Source organism: Cheilinus undulatus, linkage group 6, assembly GCF_018320785.1.
Source record: "Cheilinus undulatus linkage group 6, ASM1832078v1, whole genome shotgun sequence".
Taxonomy (NCBI): domain Eukaryota; kingdom Metazoa; phylum Chordata; class Actinopteri; order Labriformes; family Labridae; genus Cheilinus; species Cheilinus undulatus.
In genome coordinates, this window is record NC_054870.1 from 38908774 (window position 1) to 38928645 (window position 19872).

The window sequence follows — 19872 nt, forward strand, 5'->3', positions numbered from 1 at the left end:
CTACTTCCACTATGACAATGGCAGTGACTGCTACTGTGGCAACTATGCCTACTACTACTACTGCTTCTACTCTGGCTTCTGCTATTACTGCTGCTGCTGCCACTACTACTGTGACTACTGCAGCTGCTAATACACCTACTACTTTGACAACTTCTACAATGATAACCGCTACGACTGCATCTACTACTACAATTACTACTGTGACTTCTATTGCTAATACAGCTCTTTAGTAAGTTTTACTGGTGTTAATTAATCACACTCTTTAAAGTTTTGTTTGATTTTTGAAGATGCTATTTCATCTGCTGTGGCACTTTGTGTGGTGTCAAAAAATGTGCTGCCAAAAAAATATATATATATCATGGGCTCATATATGTGGTTTTGTGAAAGCCCCCCTTTTAGAGTTGAAAAGTGGTCACCATAAATTAGATAGCTAGACAATTGTTGACATTTTTAGAAAATTTGGGTCACAATTTGTCATTAATGAGTCTGGCGAGTCCAAAGGCTAGACCAGATGAGAACCACTGGTTTATATGGTGGTTTTGTGCTGCATGACGCCCAGTTTGTCTACATCCAGTAATCTATAAATCTACATAAAATAAGCTATATTTATAGAAATATATCTATGTATTAACTGATACAGATTTAAATCTGTCTTTATTCATCTTTAAATGTAGAAACAAACTCATACCATCAGTAATTTCAGTCAGTTCTTGCCATGACTATTCAGGTACAAACTCTCAGTACTGTTTAATCAACAGTGTTCTGGCACCATCTAGTGGCACATCCGAGCACTTGCATGTAAATCCTGAACCACCCACACATAGTTGTTGTGACATTCGTCTCTCATGGTACAGAGGCGTTCATTGGTCAGCACTGAGTGTGCGGCGTTATCTTGAACTTTGGCCTCACCGGGATCAGTGCTGGGATTGGTTTGGCACATATAACCTCATTTCTATTGGATAATCCGCTCACTCCCACTTTACGCTCTCCAAATCCAAGTTGAAGGTGAAAAAACTCCTCTTTCATCCCGTTATCCGTCCCTGTTGCCCGGTGCGGTCTCTCCGGTAACGTTAGCAACTATGTCGGTGTTTTGTGAGGTCCCACAAGCAGCTCCTGTTGCTGTCTTCAAGCTAACGCAGGACTTCAACAACGACCAGTTTCCTGATAAAGTAAACCTTGGAGTGGGAGGTAAGCTGTCAGCATTAACTCTGCATTACACTGCTGTAGTCTGCCATTGTAATAGTCATAGAAACGTATCCTGGAGCAACCAGGCAGCTATGAGCCCAGCTAACCTTAGCCTTGCTAGAGGCTAGAGGCTAAATAGAAGCAACTAGGTTTAGTTGGAGTTAGATCAAAATGTAGACCCTAAAGAACTTGTAACCTGGTAGGAATTTGTCCATATTTGTCACTGTGCAACTTGCTCAAGTAGTGTAGCAGCTGCTTAATATATTGACCTCAAAGTATTTACAAAGAAACAAAATATGTGAGTTTAATTTAAAGTTTCAATAAAATTTTAGCATTACTTTTAATGCTAGTCTTTTGGCCTAGTTTGCAAGATCACATTTTACACCTATAACATTTGTTATCTAGGTATTATGAGCATATTTAGCTAACATTTCTTGTGTTCTAGATTATTATTACTGCATCATTTACTGTTACTGTCTTACTGACATAGAAAAGGTCTGGATGACTAATTGTAATTGATTTGATCTTTTTCTAGTTCAGGGTAAATAAAGCCGGATTGATTCAGCTGCCCATGTTCTTTGCAGTTCAATCGTGCCCCACCGACCACTGATTGCAGCTTTGTTGATAGCGTATCATATTATATAATAGCCCTGCACATTTAGTTGAATCATCTCTGCCCCTGTCCTCTCTGCTTTCCCTCTCTTGTTGCAACTGTGCACAATAACCTCTCGCTAGATAGGATTACTGCTCCTGCATGCAACAAGAACCAGCTCCTTGCAGGGTTTTAAATATGCACAGCTCACTCCTGCTTCTCTCCCAAAGAGAGCAAAATGGCACATTTCAGTCCTCTGTACGACTGTTTGGAGTGTTAATCTCATTAAAAGTAGTAATCCTTGCTGCTGACATTGCAAAGGAAGTGTTGGAAACATAGCTTAGCTCTGTGTAGTAACAGGACGAGGCTTCAGGAGTCTCATGATTAGTACAGCAGACTGAGGGCTTGTAATCCCCTGCTTTTCTGCAAGACACAGTGCTGCAGATGGTCAGTCACAAGGGGGAGCTGGGAAATGTAGGCCAAGGAATGCTTAAGATATCCAAATAGTGGTGAAACTGGTGGTTATTTTATATTTAATCTGCAGAAAATGTGTCTTTGTCTTACATGATTATATCAGGATTCTTGTGGATATGAAAAGATATCGCTCTGGGCTATTAAAGGCTTTTGATCTGCATATTTCAGTGCTTTACTTTTTACCTTTATCTTTAAACCAGTAGACAGAATAATCAGTACCTGGGGTGCCAGTAGCCCAGGGGTTATAGCTGATGTCCCATGTACAGAGGCTGTTGTCCTTGTTGCAGATGGCTGGGATCAAATCCAGCCTGGATCTCCTCTCCCACTCTAGTTTCCAATAGTATCTACTGCTATGTTTACAGTAAAGGCATTGATCATGCCCAAAAATGTATCTGAAAAAGAAAGTGTAATCAATGATACACCTCAACTCACCTTATCAAGATAGCACCTTTTTTTTCTTACAAACATGCAGCTCAAAGTACCAAATACTGGAACAAATATATGCTCAGTAAGTACACCGTTGAAAACAACAGATCAAATTTAAAGAAAATAGATAAAAGAATGTCTGGATTTAATAAATCAAAATCAGTCCCTAGTAAAAAAAAGGAAGGTATCATTGAAAAGGCTGTTGTAAAATCATAAAAACTGACTAAGACAAAAATTGCACTGCCTTTATGACATATGACAAAGACAACCAACAACCTTGGTTTTATCAGCCCTAAAACAGCTATTTTCTGTGTCTTGCCTTTATTGGACTTAAAAATGATTACATTTAAGCTGTAGTCTTTTAAATAGGTCACAAAGATAGGTGAATATTCTCTGCTCTTAAAAGAGGCTTTTGTATACTTTAGCTCTTATCAGGTGATGACACAAAGTTCGTGAAGCTGAAACACTCAATAGATAAAAGAGAAAGTCTTTAATGATAACCCTGACTCGATCGTCCCATGGTCACTGGTACATGTCTGTTTGCGTTCTCCAGGCTAGTTTATAAGTGGGGATGCACTAATGCGTTGATTTTACATCGATATATTGGCTCTTTCGACAAATATCAGCCCTTTGCCATTTTTATCTGCTGCGTCCCATCAATTTGATACTAGAAACTGGCATACTTAACAACTGAATCACTAATACTAGCAACAAGAAGTCAACTGTTGGGCAAACTCTGCTCTGTTTTCATGCTTAATCACGAGAGAAAATGCTGGTATTAAATCCAAAGAAGTGATGTAAAAAACATTGGTATTAGTACTGGCAATTGGCTGATTACTATTTTAAACATCTGTCTGGTAACTGCCCTTCTTTTCACACTCCTTGCATCTCTATTCAAAACAGAAGCAGGGGAGAGACGTGCGGTAAAGGGCCTCAGGCCAGATTCGAACCTGGGCCGTCTGCGTACATGGGGTGCGCCTTAAAACGCTAGGCCACCTGCGCCCCGAAGAAACCTATTCTTTGACAGTGTATTAAAACAGTTTGATTTTTACAGGCATCATCATTATGGCAACCATATGTGCTGTTATGTAAAACTCCTTTTGAAGGTTAAAGGTTTGAGCTTTTATTTGCAAGGGAAAGTGGATAGAGGTGGAAACTGGGGAGAGAACAGTGGTAATGACTTGTGTAAAGGAGCCAAAGGTTGGTTGAAACAGGGCTACCTGCTTCAAGGACACCAGCCCCTACATGTGAGTGTGCAGACTAACTACTAGGCAAACTGATGCCTCATATAGGATTATTTTTCTGTTATATCGCCGATAACTCGTTTCATATGTTAAAAAAGAAAGACAACATCTAAAAGCTCATATGTGATCATGTCAAGTATAACAAATCTGTTATTTTCTTTGCATAATATTCCTTGGTTTGTCCCTTTCAGCTTACCGAACAGATGAAGGCAAACCATGGGTTTTACCGGTTGTGAAAAAGGTGGAAAAGATCATTGTGCATGATGACAGGCTTAATCATGAGTACCTGCCTATCCTGGGTCTGCCTGAGTTCAGATCATCAGCCTCAAAGATCGCACTGGGAGAAGACAGTCCAGCCATCCAGCAAAACAGGGTCAGTCATGGTAAACATCATATTTTGTTATTTTCTGCTGTATTGGTGTCAAAATTAACATCTTTCTTTCACTTACAGGTGGGAGCGGTTCAGTGTCTGGGTGGTACTGGTGCTTTGAAGATGGGTGCAGAGTTTCTGAGGCGTTTTTACAATGGCAATAACAACACCAAAACACCTGTCTATGTTTCTGCACCTACCTGGGGTATGTATATACATATGCATTAATCAGCTATGTGTGGCAGTATGCTTCCTACCTACCAGCTCATAAAAGGACTATGATCTTTGAGTCTATAACATAGACTCCTATAGCCTCACTGTAGACTTTAGACTGAGTCTGCCAGTGCATTTTATTAATGACTCTCACGCCTTATCATTGGTCTTGGTTTGTTATCAGTTCTTATGTGAGAAGCTTTCAATAAAACAATACATGCTCTTTTATCTGGAGTCAGTTCAACCAATATGATAGGGTGAGTGTTATCAGAGTTTCTTTGTTTGTTTCAGAGAATCACAATGCTGTATTTGCCAATGCTGGCTTTGAGGACGTCCGTCCATACAAGTACTGGGATGCAGAGAAGAGAGGGCTCGATTTGGCTGGCTTCCTTGGTGATTTGGAGGTAAGCAGCATTTGATATGAACTCTTGTACGACTTTTTTTTTTAGGTGGGCCGGGTCCAAGCACACTTGACCTCAATGTCAGGTTCATTGGATCTGTGTGAATACAAGTTTCCCATGCTTGATCACTGTCCCTAAGTCCATTTAAAGAGGTGGTCTTGGGCATGATTCAAAAGTATGTGGAAGATGTGAATGCAGTTATGCCTGAGCATAGGATGCTCATCAGCAAGTAGAGCTACAAAGCCAATCTAAATGTCTCCTTAAAAAATATATCCATGCAGTGCTGACCGATTTTCTTCCAAGCTGCACAATAGATGTGGAAATAGGAGTCTTGTTGGCATAAAAAGAAAGCATCCATTGTTGCCTGCAGGATGTATTCCATTGTCCACATGGAGCATAAACAAATGTCAACATGAATGGCTAGCATAGTTGCCTCTTTTTTCTTCTTCTTGGTGGGTTTTCAAACCATACACACATACCACCACCTACACTTGTGTCATTCTCAGTTAACAGTCCTTCTGCTTCTTCTTCTTTCTCTTTCCTGCAGAGTTGTCCAGAACACTCCATTTTTGTCCTGCATGCCTGTGCCCATAACCCAACTGGCACAGACCCCACACAGGAGCAATGGAAAATGATCGCTGAAGTTATGATGGTATGACACACATGTGCATGATTCAGAAACATCGTTTCACTGATAACAGACATGCCAGCATAAACAGAATTGTGGTGATTGTTTGATCTTTTCTCCTGTTTCTTTCCCAGAGGAGGAAGCTGTTTGTGTTCTTTGACTCGGCTTATCAGGGATTCGCCTCAGGCAGTCTGGATAAAGATGCTTGGGCGGTTCGTTACTTCGTCTCCATGGGCTTTGAAATGTTCTGTGCACAGTCGTTCTCCAAGAACTTTGGCCTCTACAGTGAGTAACCCCAGGGCATGTTTGCAGTTGTCACATGACCACGATAAAGAGTGACATTGTTTTTGTGTTGTCCTTAATCACAACGACAGCAACAAAGGGCATGGACTGACCTCTGTTGAACAGAGATATAAAGGATATGTCTTTAAATTTGACTATTGTGCGAAGAAAACCCGAGGAAAACTGTTGCTTTTTAGGCAAGGTTGGATATGAAATAAATTTAAAAAAAAAAAAAAAAAACTTATCAGGCTGAGTAAGTCTGACATCAATAGACATTTACAGATTCTCCTCAACATGGCAAAAATTGTGCTGATGCTGAACTTTTGCGCTTGTGGTAAGGCAGTTTTACACCAATGACTGTATATTTATAGGGACAACATGCCCGTGTCTACTTCTGTTGTACAAAAGTGAAGCCAAAGTACCCTGTTTACAGATATGGATATGTTGTGCCATCTGTTAACACAGAGGAGGCAGAATCTATGACCTGTATTGCAGTCAGCAAGACAGCATGGGGGCTCTAAATATTTTGGCTTCTTTCTCATGCTGCTGCCCTGTCTATCTTAATATACAGTCTATGGTTTAGACAGGTTAATGATATGTTCTTGTTGCCTCCATCAGGTTATTTTTTTATTTTTTAACTGGTGTATTTTTGTCTGGTCAGATGAGCGTGTGGGCAACTTGACCATCGTGGCTCGTGATGCTGACAACCTGAAGCGTGTTCTGTCCCAGATGGAGAAGATTGTCAGGACCACCTGGTCAAACCCGCCAACCCAGGGAGCTCGCATCGTTGCCATCACTCTGAATTCACCTGAGCTCTTCGCTGAATGGTCAGTACCAAATGTCCCTACTCAAATAAAATGCTACAAATGATTCTGTTTTTGGATGTAAAGAGATTCTCTCTTTGATCTGACTCAAGGAAGGACAATGTGAAGACCATGGCTGACAGGGTCTTGTTGATGAGGGCTCAGCTGAAAGCAAAGCTCCAAGCTTTGGGGACACCTGGGACCTGGGAACACATCACAGATCAGATTGGCATGTTCAGCTTCACAGGCCTTAACTGTGAGTACAAAGGCTGTATATCAACACACAATCTGCATATCAGTCACTCTTACACATCCCTGCAGAAACAATTTCTGTAAAGTCGAAATTATAAGTTGCACTGGCATATAAGATGAGGTCTGTTTTTGGAGGTCTCCCAGAGGGAAAAGTTTAATACTGCCTTCCTGTGTGACTATTTCATTATGTTCAGCAAAGTCCACAATAAACAGTCCCTATGCAGCTTTTCTACCATCTTTTTCAACATGTAGAGTTCTCACAGTAGATGAGCCCCTCAGTATGTGGTGATGGTTGTCCAATATGGACCCGCAGACAGCAAGTCATGCTGCCCACCTTCACTATTAACTTACTTACAGACCACCCCTTTGCTCCTAATGTAAGACTATGCCAGCCTGGTCCATGTTGCTGCTGGGGTAAATGTGGGGATATATTTCCCTTAAAATAACATTACTGCTGTATGACAGTGAATGCCATAATAAAGCACTCTCACCATTTCATACAGCTGTATTATTCACGCTTGTATTTTGGACAAAGGCCACTTTTCGATTAGAAAATATATTAAAAACGCTTCTCATATATTGGGTTTCACCATATGACTTATTCTGGTGCCTGCTTAAGTGGTTTGACTTTGGTATAGATGGGTAAGTTGTAGATTTAACTAAGACTATGACCATCACAGCGCTTAAAAACCCAACACATGCATTTACTAAGTAATTCCAGCATGTTATCTCTTCAACAGAAAAACTTCCTATTAAACTGAAAATATTTTAACATATTTTTCTGCTGTGTTCCCTGCAGCCAAACAAGTGGAGTACATGGTGAAGGAGAAACACATCTATTTAATGGCCAGCGGTCGCATCAACATGTGCGGTGTGACCTCAAGGAACATCGACTACATAGCTGAGTCCATCCATGAGGCTGTCACTAGAGTCCAGTAGAAAACTACACTACCCACAGTTCTATGCACTTCATCCTCCTCTGCTCTGAGCCACCTGATTCCAGGGAAGGTGTTCAGCTTTTCCTTCCTCATTTCAGTGTTTGTTCTAAGTGAGGCTTAACACCTCCTGGACCTGTTTCTATGGTATTTATCTTTTCTTCCAGCTCCTGGAAAGACATCAAATATCTGCAGTATTCCTTTAAGTGATTATGTTTGTAATTTGTCCGACAGTTTTTTAATGTTGGTCTGTACTTGTAGTGTGACATCACTGAATTTATACATGCGGTGTGGTGTGAATGTGTCATTATCACACTCTTTGAGGGGGTTACATCTGTGGCTCCACCGTCTGAGGACATCGTTTACTGTTATGCTGCTATGACTTGTCCATTCCAAGTGTTAATAACACATTTTAATTTTCCATTTTTATTTAGTCATTAATAAGAGGAGGCAGTTTTATTAAATATAAACATATTTATGCCTCTATCAGGAGTAATGTGTCAGTATTATGTTTAGCATTTGATGCAATTAGAACAAGAAATAAGTGATCTCAGGAAGATATTTTTAACCCTGTAATTTAATAATGATGCTGTCTTCAGCCATAAAGGCTTTATACTAATTACCTCATTTTGAATTTGTTTTAATGGAGCAATAATGACTCTAAACTGTCCAGGCTGGTGTCGTGACCACAGAGAAATCTGTCTGAATGTTGGGATTTTTCTGCTTCTGTCCAGCTCCTACTGATGAAATGAATGTTGAGTTTGCACAGCTAAAGTCTGTCTGCAGAACTAGAGCACTGTTATGTAAGACCTACATGCCTATAGCACAAACACACTAATGATCAACCAGTTTGCTATTGTAGACCAATTAAAAAGGTGTACTATTCAGCCAACATTTCCTCACTGGACCTTCGAATAACTTCTCCAATAAAGAACTTTTAGCACTAAGATTGTATTGTTGTCGTATTTATAATTCTGTATACTAATCATTAAGCATTAAAACTACTCCCTGTAGTTTTTATGCCTCTGGATACAGGAACCAGACAGTGAAAGTACATTGGTGGGTAAGGGACGTTTTTTGACTTATACCTCCAAAGTGTTTCAAATTTCTTGAGTCAGATTGGATATTTGTGCAGAGTTTGGAAAAAAAAAAAACTCAGAGCTTTCCTGATATTGTGTTGACAAGCAAAGGATAAACATTATGTGCAATGACCTCAACATTTGATCTATGACCTCTGAAACCTAATCATTTCATCCAAAAACTATCTTCCACTTGACCATGAAATCTCTCACATGCCTTTTGGTGAACTCTAGTTGAGATTTAATCTGAGTTTTCTTCAACAGTGGCTCTCTCTTTGCCACTCTCCCATAAAGCTTTGACTGGTGAAGAACCTGGGCAACAGTTGTTGTACGCAGAGTCTCTTCCATCTCTGCTGCTGAAACTTGAAACTCCTTCAGAGTAGTCGTAGGTGTCTTGGCAGCCTCTCTCACTACTCTCCTTCTTGCACGGTCAATCAGTTTGAGAGGACGGCCTGATCTAGGCAGATTTGCACATGTGCCATATTCCTTCCATTCCTTGATGGATTTCACTGAAGTCCGGGGGATGTTCAGTGCCTTGGAAATGTTTGTTGTATCCATCCTCTGACGTATACTATAACCTTTTTTCTGAGTTGCTTGGAGTGTTCTTTTGTCCTCATGGTGTAATGGTAGCCAGGAATACTTGTCAAACAATGACTGGACCTTCCTGCCACAGGTGTCTTTATACACTGAAGACACATTTACTACACTCAGCTGATCCACATTTCACTAATTGCGAGACTACTAGCACCAATCGACCAGACCTGTTGAATTAGGTCAGTCAATTTAAAGGCAGCAGCCACACTTTTCACTGGTCTGAAATAAACAATGATAATAGAATAGAACACAGCAGACAAGGAATATTGTTGAATCTATTTATTCATAATTCAATCATCCCTTGTGTGGAACATATAAGCTGTCTCATATCTTTGGATAGCTTTTGTCATAATCTGAATATTAAACTACAAAATGCAACTTTTCCTTTAATTCCAAACACTTTGTATAATAACTCCTATAAATATAAATCAGTGTTTACCAACTCCCTCAAAACTGAGGGTTTCTGATTCACACACATCCTCGTGCTCACAGTCAGTTGTCACATCAAAAGACTTCCCGCAGCATGTTCTGTGTACACAGAGGGGTCAATGTGAAAAGCTTAGCAGTGCACTATCCTTTGTACTCCTGTAGCCTTAGCAGGCAGAATGAATTATATCAGTGTCCCCAAACACCACCTGTGTGTGCGTGTTTGAAGGGAGGTGGTGGCTTGACGTCAGTGTGCGACATATTGCTTTCCTCTTTCAAATCTCTTCAATAACTGTCAGCTTTTCCCAGAGCAGATCGACTGAATCCAACCTGAGCTGCGCTTCCATCTTAAATTAAACATATCATTACTTCTTTATTGCATTTGTATACATATCTTTAGCAGAATGGCTTTAAATCCTCTGTCAGTCAGCAGCATCTATGGCATCCTCTACCTTCTTTATAGATTCAGTGATGCTATTATTCCTCTTGTGCCTTATTATTCAAATTTAAAACATAAAACTGCCTTTAATGCAAATGGCAGCTTTGCTCTTGTGTTTATTGTATCTGTTTCCTAGCTTTAGATGCTAAAACTCTGCGCTTCTGCCTTTATAAAGGTTCTTTTTGATCTCTACAGTTGCTACACGTTGCACCTCTGCAGACTGGTATCATTCTATTCATGCATCCTTTTACGTAAGCATGCATATGGAGAATCAGGGCTTTTACAGGGGATGATTCTACAGCAATAGCAGCATAAACAAACATGCAAGTAGCAACTACTTTTCCTCATAATATCCATTTGTATCCCTAGACCCCCCCCCACCCCGAAAACCCCTAGCTTATTTGTAATTGGTGTATGCAGCTTTAGTGACTGACCCTGTGAGAGATGTTCTTTATATAGAAAAGGCTTTGATGCTCACTGATTGTAAGATGTTGGTATGGGTTGCTGATTGTTTCCTAAGAAGTGAAAACTGTGTCAAAACAGGTACAAGGATGAGATGTTTGATGGAAAGACAGGTAGGTTTCAGTCTGTATGCATGTATGTGATGATAACTTCAAGACATTAACAGCATGTAGGATGACTTATATTGCTTCTTTGTATTACTTTTGGTCAATCTGACACTTTTATATAAAAACAGGTAAGAATTGTCAGTCATTCTAGCACAGGTGTTTGTAAAATTGTGCACAGCTCTGAAATTTCAGAGGTCAGTGTTTACAGTAACTCGTGATTCAAGCTGAGGATTAATTTATGGCTTTTTCTATGATTGTGTTCTTCTAAATCCAGTGTAAAAATTGTGCTCTTGTCTGGTGGATTTTAGTCCTAGCTAGGGATGCACCAGTATATCAGCAGTTAAGAAATATCAACCTATTGGTAAAAATTTTGGCATTAAATAATTAGAGTTGTTAGCATATGTCCATTGCTTTGCATCATTTAAAAGCTCCTGTTAGGAGTTTTCTTTGTGTTTATAAAACAGACTGAAATTTAAACTGATGTCTCTTTGTGAGCTTCTTAAGCAGAGAAGATCATCTGCGTTAAGACTGATTATTTCTATATCCTTATTCTTAATGCCTCAGACTGGTACTGCAGCGTAGGTGTCAGATGAGGTGATCAACGCTGCTCTGCACATTAAAAATCCTTGAGGAGTGAAACAATTGTTTGTTGAAAGAGAGGAGGGAGATTACTTAAGCAAGTACAGGAAGAGATAAGGTGTACCATGTTGCTGATAGGGGGCACCAGATCAACACCAATTAAATGTTCCTCACAGGAGCTTTACCCCTAGTTTCCACTTACGTATGCAACTGATGTCCATATTTCTGTAAATGTTGGATGAAGTCTCCTGGTGCTCAAAACTAGGAGGCATCTTTACAGATAGAAACTTGATAGAAATTACCTGCAGCCATGAGGGAGGGGATCATCTTGTCAACTTTTCACCATGGAATATGTGTTCTGGGACAGGACACGTATTCCATGGGACTAGAGCAGGATTAGAAGTGTCCTGAAACTGACTGGAAAAAAACAGGACTTGAAGTTGGCCTGCAAGAAATGTAGCATATTTTGAAAAATATTTCACCAAAAATACGAAAGAATGGTCAAATTAGCTAAGTTGAACTAACTTGTTCAACCATTCAGATGTTCCTAACCTGATTTATCTAATTTTACCTTCTAACTATTTACTTCAATGTAAGAATGCATTTAAAAATGTTCTACTTTACATCCAACCTACTCTTCTGACTGTGTTTTATATCAAGTTGATTCATATATGACTCGTTACAGCCTGTTAGCTAGTTAGCAACTTGTTCCCAAAAGCCCACTTCAGATGATGCTACAAGACATCACTGGCTAGAGTCACAGCATACTTTCATACTGGATTTCGATGGTACTGCATGGTATTGTTACATCCTGAAACTCTGCTAACCTTTTGATAATATTAACCTGCTACATTGCCAAGTTGTTTTTAACATTTGAATCAGTGTCAGCTGTGATTTTTTTCCGTTGGTGCATCCCTAGTCTTAAATGATGGTGAGTGTGTCAGATTGTGTGGCAGTAGGTGGCACCATTATGGCACCATTAAGACGGTTCCCTGTGCAAAAATCCTTTTCAGAATGTAGGAACTGCTTCATCTTAAGAAATAAGTATTAAATACGGCTGCTGGATTTAAATAAAATCAAATGGCTCAGACATTATCTAAGGATCTTGCTGGGTTTCATGTTAAGAGTCACAAGAAGCACAAGCAATGCTGCTTTAACACGCTATGGCTAAAATGACATGCTTAAATGTTAGCAACATGGCTAAAGCTACCATAAAATGCTAACACATGCTAATATAAAACATGTGAGGTCCACAGAGTCCAGTGTAAGGCTGGATAAATCCAAAACTGTGTTGTCTAGATTTGTCCAATCAAGTTTGTCTTTTCAGATCTGTCCCTGTTGTAGCGTCACTTTGAGGGAGTGAAGTTAGGCAGAGGAGGGACAGAGTGTACAGCAGATATGATGGCTCAGTCTCCTGTGGGAGTGGTGGCAGAGCGAGGAGAGAGTTTACGATGGGGTTGTTGTTTAGAGAGGAAAACCAGTGGAAGATAAAAGAGGGAGAAGGTGTTTCATCCTTCCTCCTCAGGCTCACTGTGCTAGCTGGCGGCTGGTAAATGCTCTGAACTTTCCTCTGAACGCTCTTCCAGACTTTTCTCTTCATCTCGAGACTTTTTCCTTCTCTTGTTACCTGGAAACAGAAGAATGTGCGGAAATTGTCTGATATAAATGATTGCTGAATACATGGCAGTGCATAGTGAAATGTCTTTGGTACATCTATAATCAAGAAGCACACAAATTATTTACATGAAATAAAATTCAAATATAGAAAAACTCAAGTTTAAAAAATATTTAAGTATAATATAAAATAAAGAAGTTTATAAACAGAGGGGTTAAATGAAGGTTAAAATGTCTGCATGAAACTGTAGCTGCATTCCTCTTATCTCACCCTTTTCATCTCTTTATTTCCTTTACTGTAAAACCTTTATGCACATACAAAATAACCTCTGGTTTATTGAAAGGGGATGTGCAAGTGCTCAAACCTGCATTATTTTTTATGACCAGCAGAGGGAGACTCAGCCACTTCCAAAACACATTTAACTGTAGAACATTTATTAAACATGATGTTAATTTTCAAATCAAAATACCTACTGGAAATAGAATTAATGATAAAGCCTTGTATATGTAAGGGTTGGGTGAGTTAATGTACAGTGCATTCAGAAAGTATTCGGACCCCCTTCACTTTTTAAAATTGTGTTATGCTGCAGCCTTGTGCTACAGTTAAAAAAATCAATATCATCTTCATGAATCTACACTCAGTACCCCATCATGACAAAGCAAAAACTGAATTTTGGTTTTTCTTTTTTTTGCAAATTTATCCATGTCTTAACTGAGATAGTTCGACACCTTGGTTGGAGTCCACCTTTGGTAAATTAAATTGATTGGACATGATTTTGAAAGGCACACACCTCTCTATAGAAGGCCTCACAGCTGGCAATGCATAGCTGAGTAAAAACCAAGCCATGAGGTCAAAGGAGCTGCCCGCAGAGCTCAGAGACAGGACTGTTGCAAGCCACAGATCTGGGGGAGGCTACAAAAAATTGTGTTGTGCTGAAATTCTTCCCAAGAGCACAGTGGACTCCATAATTCTCAGATGGAAGTAGTTTGGCACAACCAGGACTCCTGTTCTTAGCTGACAGGAGTGACACCCAGGGTGGTCTTCTGCTGCTGTAGCCCATCTGCTTTAAGACTGTGTATTCAGGGATACTCTTATTATTCTTGATTTTATTTCAGCTCAAATCAGTCTCGTCATTCTCTTCCAACTTCTGACAACAACAAGACATTTTGGCCCAACTAACTGGACATTTTCTCTTTTTCTTTCCATTCTCAGAGATGCTTGTGTGTGAAAATCCCAGATGGCACCAGACAAGCCCGTCTGGCACCAACAACCATGGCACAGTCAAAGTTACTTAAATCACCTCTCTTCTCCACTCTGATGCTCAGTTTGAACTTCAGCAGATCGTTTTGACCATGTCTGTACTAGTATGCTTTTAACTGGTTACTGCCATGTGATTGGCTGGTTAGATATTTGTGTCAATGAGCAGTGAAACAAGTATACTTAATAAAGTGATCATTGAAGTTGTGTAGTTACACATAAAAAGGTGCACATTTTGTCTTTAAAAAAGTGTCAGATAGCAAAGAAAAGAAAAAATTCTTGAACCCTAGCTTTGATTGTAGGTTTTTCAGTATATTTTTCTGTCAAATAGATTTAAATAGTCCATATTTGTATCAAATTTCAGTTGTATTCAGGGGTAGAGTTTTATCCTTAGCAGGGCGCTGTACTGGGGAGAAAAGTTAGGATGAGTCTAAGGGTCCATGACTGACCAGGGGTTGAGTTAATTTTGTTTCAGTCTTAGATATTTTTATTTTTTTCACAGGTCCCAAAGTCCCTGGCAGCAGTCCTGAGGCCTTAATGTGGCATTTTTTTTTTCTTTTCTTATCACAATGAATCAATCCAAACAACACAATACACAACAGCCTTAATGGAAGTTAAGTTTTGTTCTTTGTTTTATGTCCTTCTTGCAACCTTTCCTTAGCTGTAGCTACTAATTATTGAGGCTGATGTCCCTGTGAGGTTCTGCTACATTCTACTCTTCTACAAATTGGTCACAAAGAAACAAGGCCTGAACCAAGCGAAGCTAGAAAGGTGCACTTAAAAACCACAGAGGTTATTTTCTTACCTCTTTATGCCAGTGCTGTCAACAAAACCATTTTAAAACTACCTGACAATAGCCCTGACCACAAACAACACCAGAGATTCCAGACAGTGCAGTTTCATCCACTCCTAAATAAATGAAATAAAAAGAGTCAATAAAAGAAAATGAGTCATTTTGTATCAGTGGCACAGTGGACAGCTGCAGCTCTGCAGGAAGGAGGAGGCTGCAGTGAGGAATGTGACACATCACCTGTTGCTAAGAAACACTGCAGTGCTCCTCTGAATGTCTGACACAAAAGTTTGGGCACGTCTGACAGTGTGTGTGGGCTAAATGGTTCACTCACTCAGTTTACGCAGCAGCCGCTTTCCAATGTTCTCCTCAGAGCTGGACAGAGAGCGCGAGCTGATGAAGGGCGATGTGGACGGCAGAGACTCAATAGGCACATCTGAAGGTGAAGACAGATGATAAAAGATGAAGGGGATGAAGCAAAATGTAGTTAACACTAACAGTGATGTGAAGTCATACAGGCTGTAAAAGGAATTTCTTTGCCAATCATTTCATAAAGCAGTCCCTTTCAGCATAGTTCTCTATGATTTATTTTCCTTTAAGTTTTTCTAGAAAAGTCTTGTCACAATACCTGGATTTTCAACTTTGATACAAAACTAGTTAAAAAACAAAATCAGGAGCATTGGTTCCCTGCATGGCCTGAAACACAAAGATGTGCAATTGAATTTATCATAGACTCGGCTTTAAAATTTCTGTCAAGCAGTCCTGGTGTATGACTGACTTAGAAGCATTCTCAGAGTAACTCTGAGCAAGGGAAGAAACTTTTAAATTTGTGAGAGGGAGGCGGGGATTGCCCTGTCCTTTTTCTGAAACTGTAATTGTTGCTTCAAACAAGAGAAAATAAAGTTTACATCCTCGGTGGTGGACATAGACTATATCAGCTCAATCATTCAGTCTAGTCAGATATTGTGTAATAATGATCACTGTTTTATGAATGAAAATCTGTGTTGACTAGTTTGTAAGGCACATTTGACAGTGAACAGTCTGCAAAATATTTGAAGAAACATCCCCACTTGCACAGTAGCCTCTTAGTGCTGATAGTTCTATCAGCAGTGAGACCCACCACACACCCCTCATTTTGCACTGAAGAAGTGCACTGAAATACTTTTTTCCCATGCACATTTATGCATCTTTCTCCTCAGCTTAAGCTTCTGAAAACCTCCTCACTGCTACCAGACTGTAGGAGCTCGCTTAAGGGCTGAGAGGCTTTGTGAACCACTTTAGTCTTCACAAGCATCTATCCTCAACTTTAACAGGAAAATCTTAGAAATTTCTAGTCTTGGAGCAGTTCTTTGTACTGTGCTAACTTTGTGGAGACGACCTGATGGTGCTTAGGGCAGTACTCACCATTCTCTCCATAACTATCCGTCCGGTCCTCGTGGATGTAGGGAATCTCATCCATGCGGAGGAACACAGTGTCGTTGGGACTTCTCTGCCCATCAGATTTACTGCCTGTAGAGAGAGAGGCAGACACAAATCTGTTTTGTAACCACTGCATCAGTCACAGGACATCAGCTGGTCTGTAGCTCTGCCTACAGAGGTAGATAGAGAACTCATTAATCAGTCATCGACACTGAAGAGCCAGTAAGAAGCTAAATATGACAGTGGTGACAGATTACAGTTAAATAAAACTAAAGATGAGCTTTAACCAGAAAAGGAGTCTTAATTGGTTAAATCTCTTTTATTGATGACCAACAGAGCCATCTGTCTGTAGATTTTTCTTAATGACGAAAACACACACAAACTCTGTTGCGTGTTACATACAGTGTGAGACAGATGGCGTGTGAGAAATCCTTTAAGCCTTGAAACCAGTACAGATTGGTTGATGTTGTGTTTGCACCAGTTTTATGGATGAGTCATGATAGGGTTTAAGACTCAAAGGATTCATTCTTTATCAATAAAAATAGTACAATTATTGAGAGACCCTTACAACCTGTAAAATTGTTTAACAGATATTTGACTCTTGGTTATCTGATCTTTACTTTTATTTAAGGTTGTTGTTGGCCAACAAAGCATGAAACATCTGATCTTATCTGATTTTTATTTCTTCTTACACCAACAGTATGACTTTGTTTTTGTTAAACCTCTGTTGCTGATATCCCAGAGCAGGTTTCAATCACTAAATAAAGGTGAAATAAATTCAAATAAATCATTCATTGCTTCTTTCATAGAGGTTTTGGCCCTAACCCCACAAAGCACTCCGGTCATTGTGTCTAATGGTTTGAACCTTTTTTTCTTCTGCTTCAATAGAAATCCTCACCAGTGAAATTCAAATTAAGCCCTTTGCAGAGGGCTCACCATCATCATTTACATTTCAGGGATATGGTGTTGTTATTGAACAAAAAGGAGTGAGTGCAAAAGCAAAACTGATTGTTGCAACTGTGAGCAGGGGAAATATTACATTGTTTTTAAATCTTTTTAAAGCAGTGATGAGTAACTGATTTCGTTTTCACCTTTGTAGATAACTAAGTAACCCAACCAACAAACTGATCAGACCTGGTTGGACAACAAAATGATTAAGGGTGCATCTGAGATTAAAGGCGATGCACTCACTGAAGTTAACCTTGCAGATCTGTGCAACATGCAAGATATGCCATGCACATCTGTCATCATCATGGATGTATTCAACATGACCTGACCCACTGCTGTCACATGAAAATGTTTATTAGTAAATGGGTTTATGGCCACAACAGCCATACATTTATCTTGTATTTGTTGTTTTGTTGTTTCTCCTGTCCCTCTCCTCTTCCTGCTTTTCTCCTACCACGACCCCTCCTTCTAACCTTTTTTAACCCCAGCACAGCTTTGGCAGAGGGTTGTCAGCATGAGTCTAGTCTGCTTGAGATTCCTGCCCCTTAAGAGAAAGTTTTTGTTGCCACCATAACGGGGCTAAATACTGGTAGTGCTGTGCTCATGGTGATTAACGCTGGTCTTTAATATAATAGGCCACAACAAAGAGTACAGTTTAGACCTGCCCTCTTTGTAAAGTGTCTTGAGACAACTTTGGTTATGAATTGACACTATACAAGCACTGATTGATTGACTGATTGGGGAAAAAAGGTATTTACTGATCCATTCAATTATGCACGTTGCCAGGATTACAGTATTGGTTCGAACTATATATAAATCTCGCTTGGCTTAAACTACGTCCCCTTTTTATACAGTATTCTGTGCATTTCAAGGACTTACTCAAGATGTTTATCTTAAATATTTAAGATAATGAAGCAGACTTTGTTCACCAGGGTGATCTATGCTTACTTTAATAAGAGAGGACAGAAAGAGAGAGCCTGTTTATGAGCTACTGAGTGTACAGAAATTTAAAATGAATTTCCACCCTCATAGAATTAGACCTGCTACTTATGAATAAGCTATCAATTAAGCACACTATCATTATTTATGTGAAAATACAGACTTGGAACTAAAGATGTGATGGAACAAAGAGATGGAGACATAAAAGCACATTATAGACTTTTTGCCACATATTTTTTCCTAGGCAAACATCTGCAACCCACTGGAAATGGTTTTGTGACTCATTTTTGGGTCCGGACCCACCAGTTGCAGATGGTGAAAATGGTTCATATCTATTTGCCATATTTGACATGAAAATCACCGTCACAAATTATGGATTTTGAATTATAGTTCAGTAATTTTCTAAGGACTGTCTAATTAAATATCTAATGCTGTTAGTATTTATGCCAACAAACCATGGATAAATAACTGTGTTATTATATAACTGTGTTATTTAACCATAGATCGTCACAGAAGCCTTAATAAGATACACATCCATACATTTAAGTCTACTTCGATTTAATAATAATTTCTGAGCAGGATCTTGAAAAACTCGCATTTATCTTTAGTGGAGTTGACTACTGTAACCGTATCGTTAATGGTCTGCCTAAAAAGTTAATCAGACAGCTGCAGCTGATTCAGATAGCTGCTGCTCAAGTCCTCACAAAGACAAAGACAGTGGATCATATCAGTGCTGTGCTAAAGTCTTTACACTAGCATCCTGTCTCAAAGAACAGACTTTAAAATACTCCTGATAGCTTTTAAAGCACTGAGTCAGCATCGTTCAGTTTCTATGCTCCTTATATCTGGAACAAACTCCCAGAAAACATCAGGTCTGCTGAACATCTGAGCTCTTTTAAGTCAAGGTTGAAGTTCCAGTTCCCTGCTGCCTTTGACTAAAACATTTTATCACTTCTTGAATTTTCTATTTGAACTAAAACTCTGCATTGTCACTCTGACTTGCAATCACTAAACTTGATGCCCGTGTGTTTCTCTCATTCCTGAACATTGGTGTAAAGGCAGTTATCCACCACTCTTTGACAAGGCTGTTAATGCAGAAATTCTTTTATAAATTGAGTTTGGGACAGTTATCTGTTGTCAATAGTGGAGCTGAGTGTTAATGCACCATAAGGCTTTTATTACCTGGGAATAAAAACAAATCTCTGTGAAAGATTTTTTAAGAGAATAATTACATCTCAGTGAGTCCTGAACCACTGAATTGAGACAGGGTCAAGAAGCAGGGAGGAGACGAGAAATCCACCTTGGATATCATGTTGTGATCTTTTCTTTATCTTTTGTGGGTTTTATCGGCTGTTTTAATCACTTTTAAAAAATATTTCTGTTGTGTTTTTCTCCCTTTGTCATTTTGTTTTT

The 19872-nt window shown here is 39.4% G+C and overlaps 2 protein-coding genes across 2 annotated transcripts in view; one reads left to right on the forward strand and one right to left on the reverse strand.

Annotated features, from left to right (window-relative positions):
- Nucleotides 1–993: 993 nt before the first annotated feature.
- got1 (glutamic-oxaloacetic transaminase 1, soluble) lies at nt 994–8752 on the forward strand. The gene is made up of 9 exons (XM_041788725.1): nt 994–1188; nt 4113–4294; nt 4373–4496; nt 4796–4908; nt 5453–5557; nt 5668–5818; nt 6477–6642; nt 6732–6874; nt 7670–8752. Exons 1-9 carry the CDS (start codon nt 1080–1082, stop codon nt 7807–7809), a joined length of 1233 nt encoding a protein of 410 aa, XP_041644659.1. The 5' UTR covers nt 994–1079; the 3' UTR covers nt 7810–8752.
- Nucleotides 8753–10814: 2062 nt separating this feature from the next.
- The window catches only part of LOC121511090 (metal transporter CNNM1), a 41837-nt gene continuing 32779 nt past the window's right edge, over nt 10815–19872 (reverse strand). Inside the window, exons 8-10 of the mRNA XM_041789622.1 lie at nt 16558–16662; nt 15488–15589; nt 10815–13118 (exon numbers count right to left, since the gene is read on the reverse strand). Of these exons, the coding sequence (XP_041645556.1) occupies nt 13027–13118; nt 15488–15589; nt 16558–16662 (299 nt within the window). The 3' untranslated portion in view covers nt 10815–13026. The remainder of the gene's footprint in view (nt 13119–15487; nt 15590–16557; nt 16663–19872) is intronic.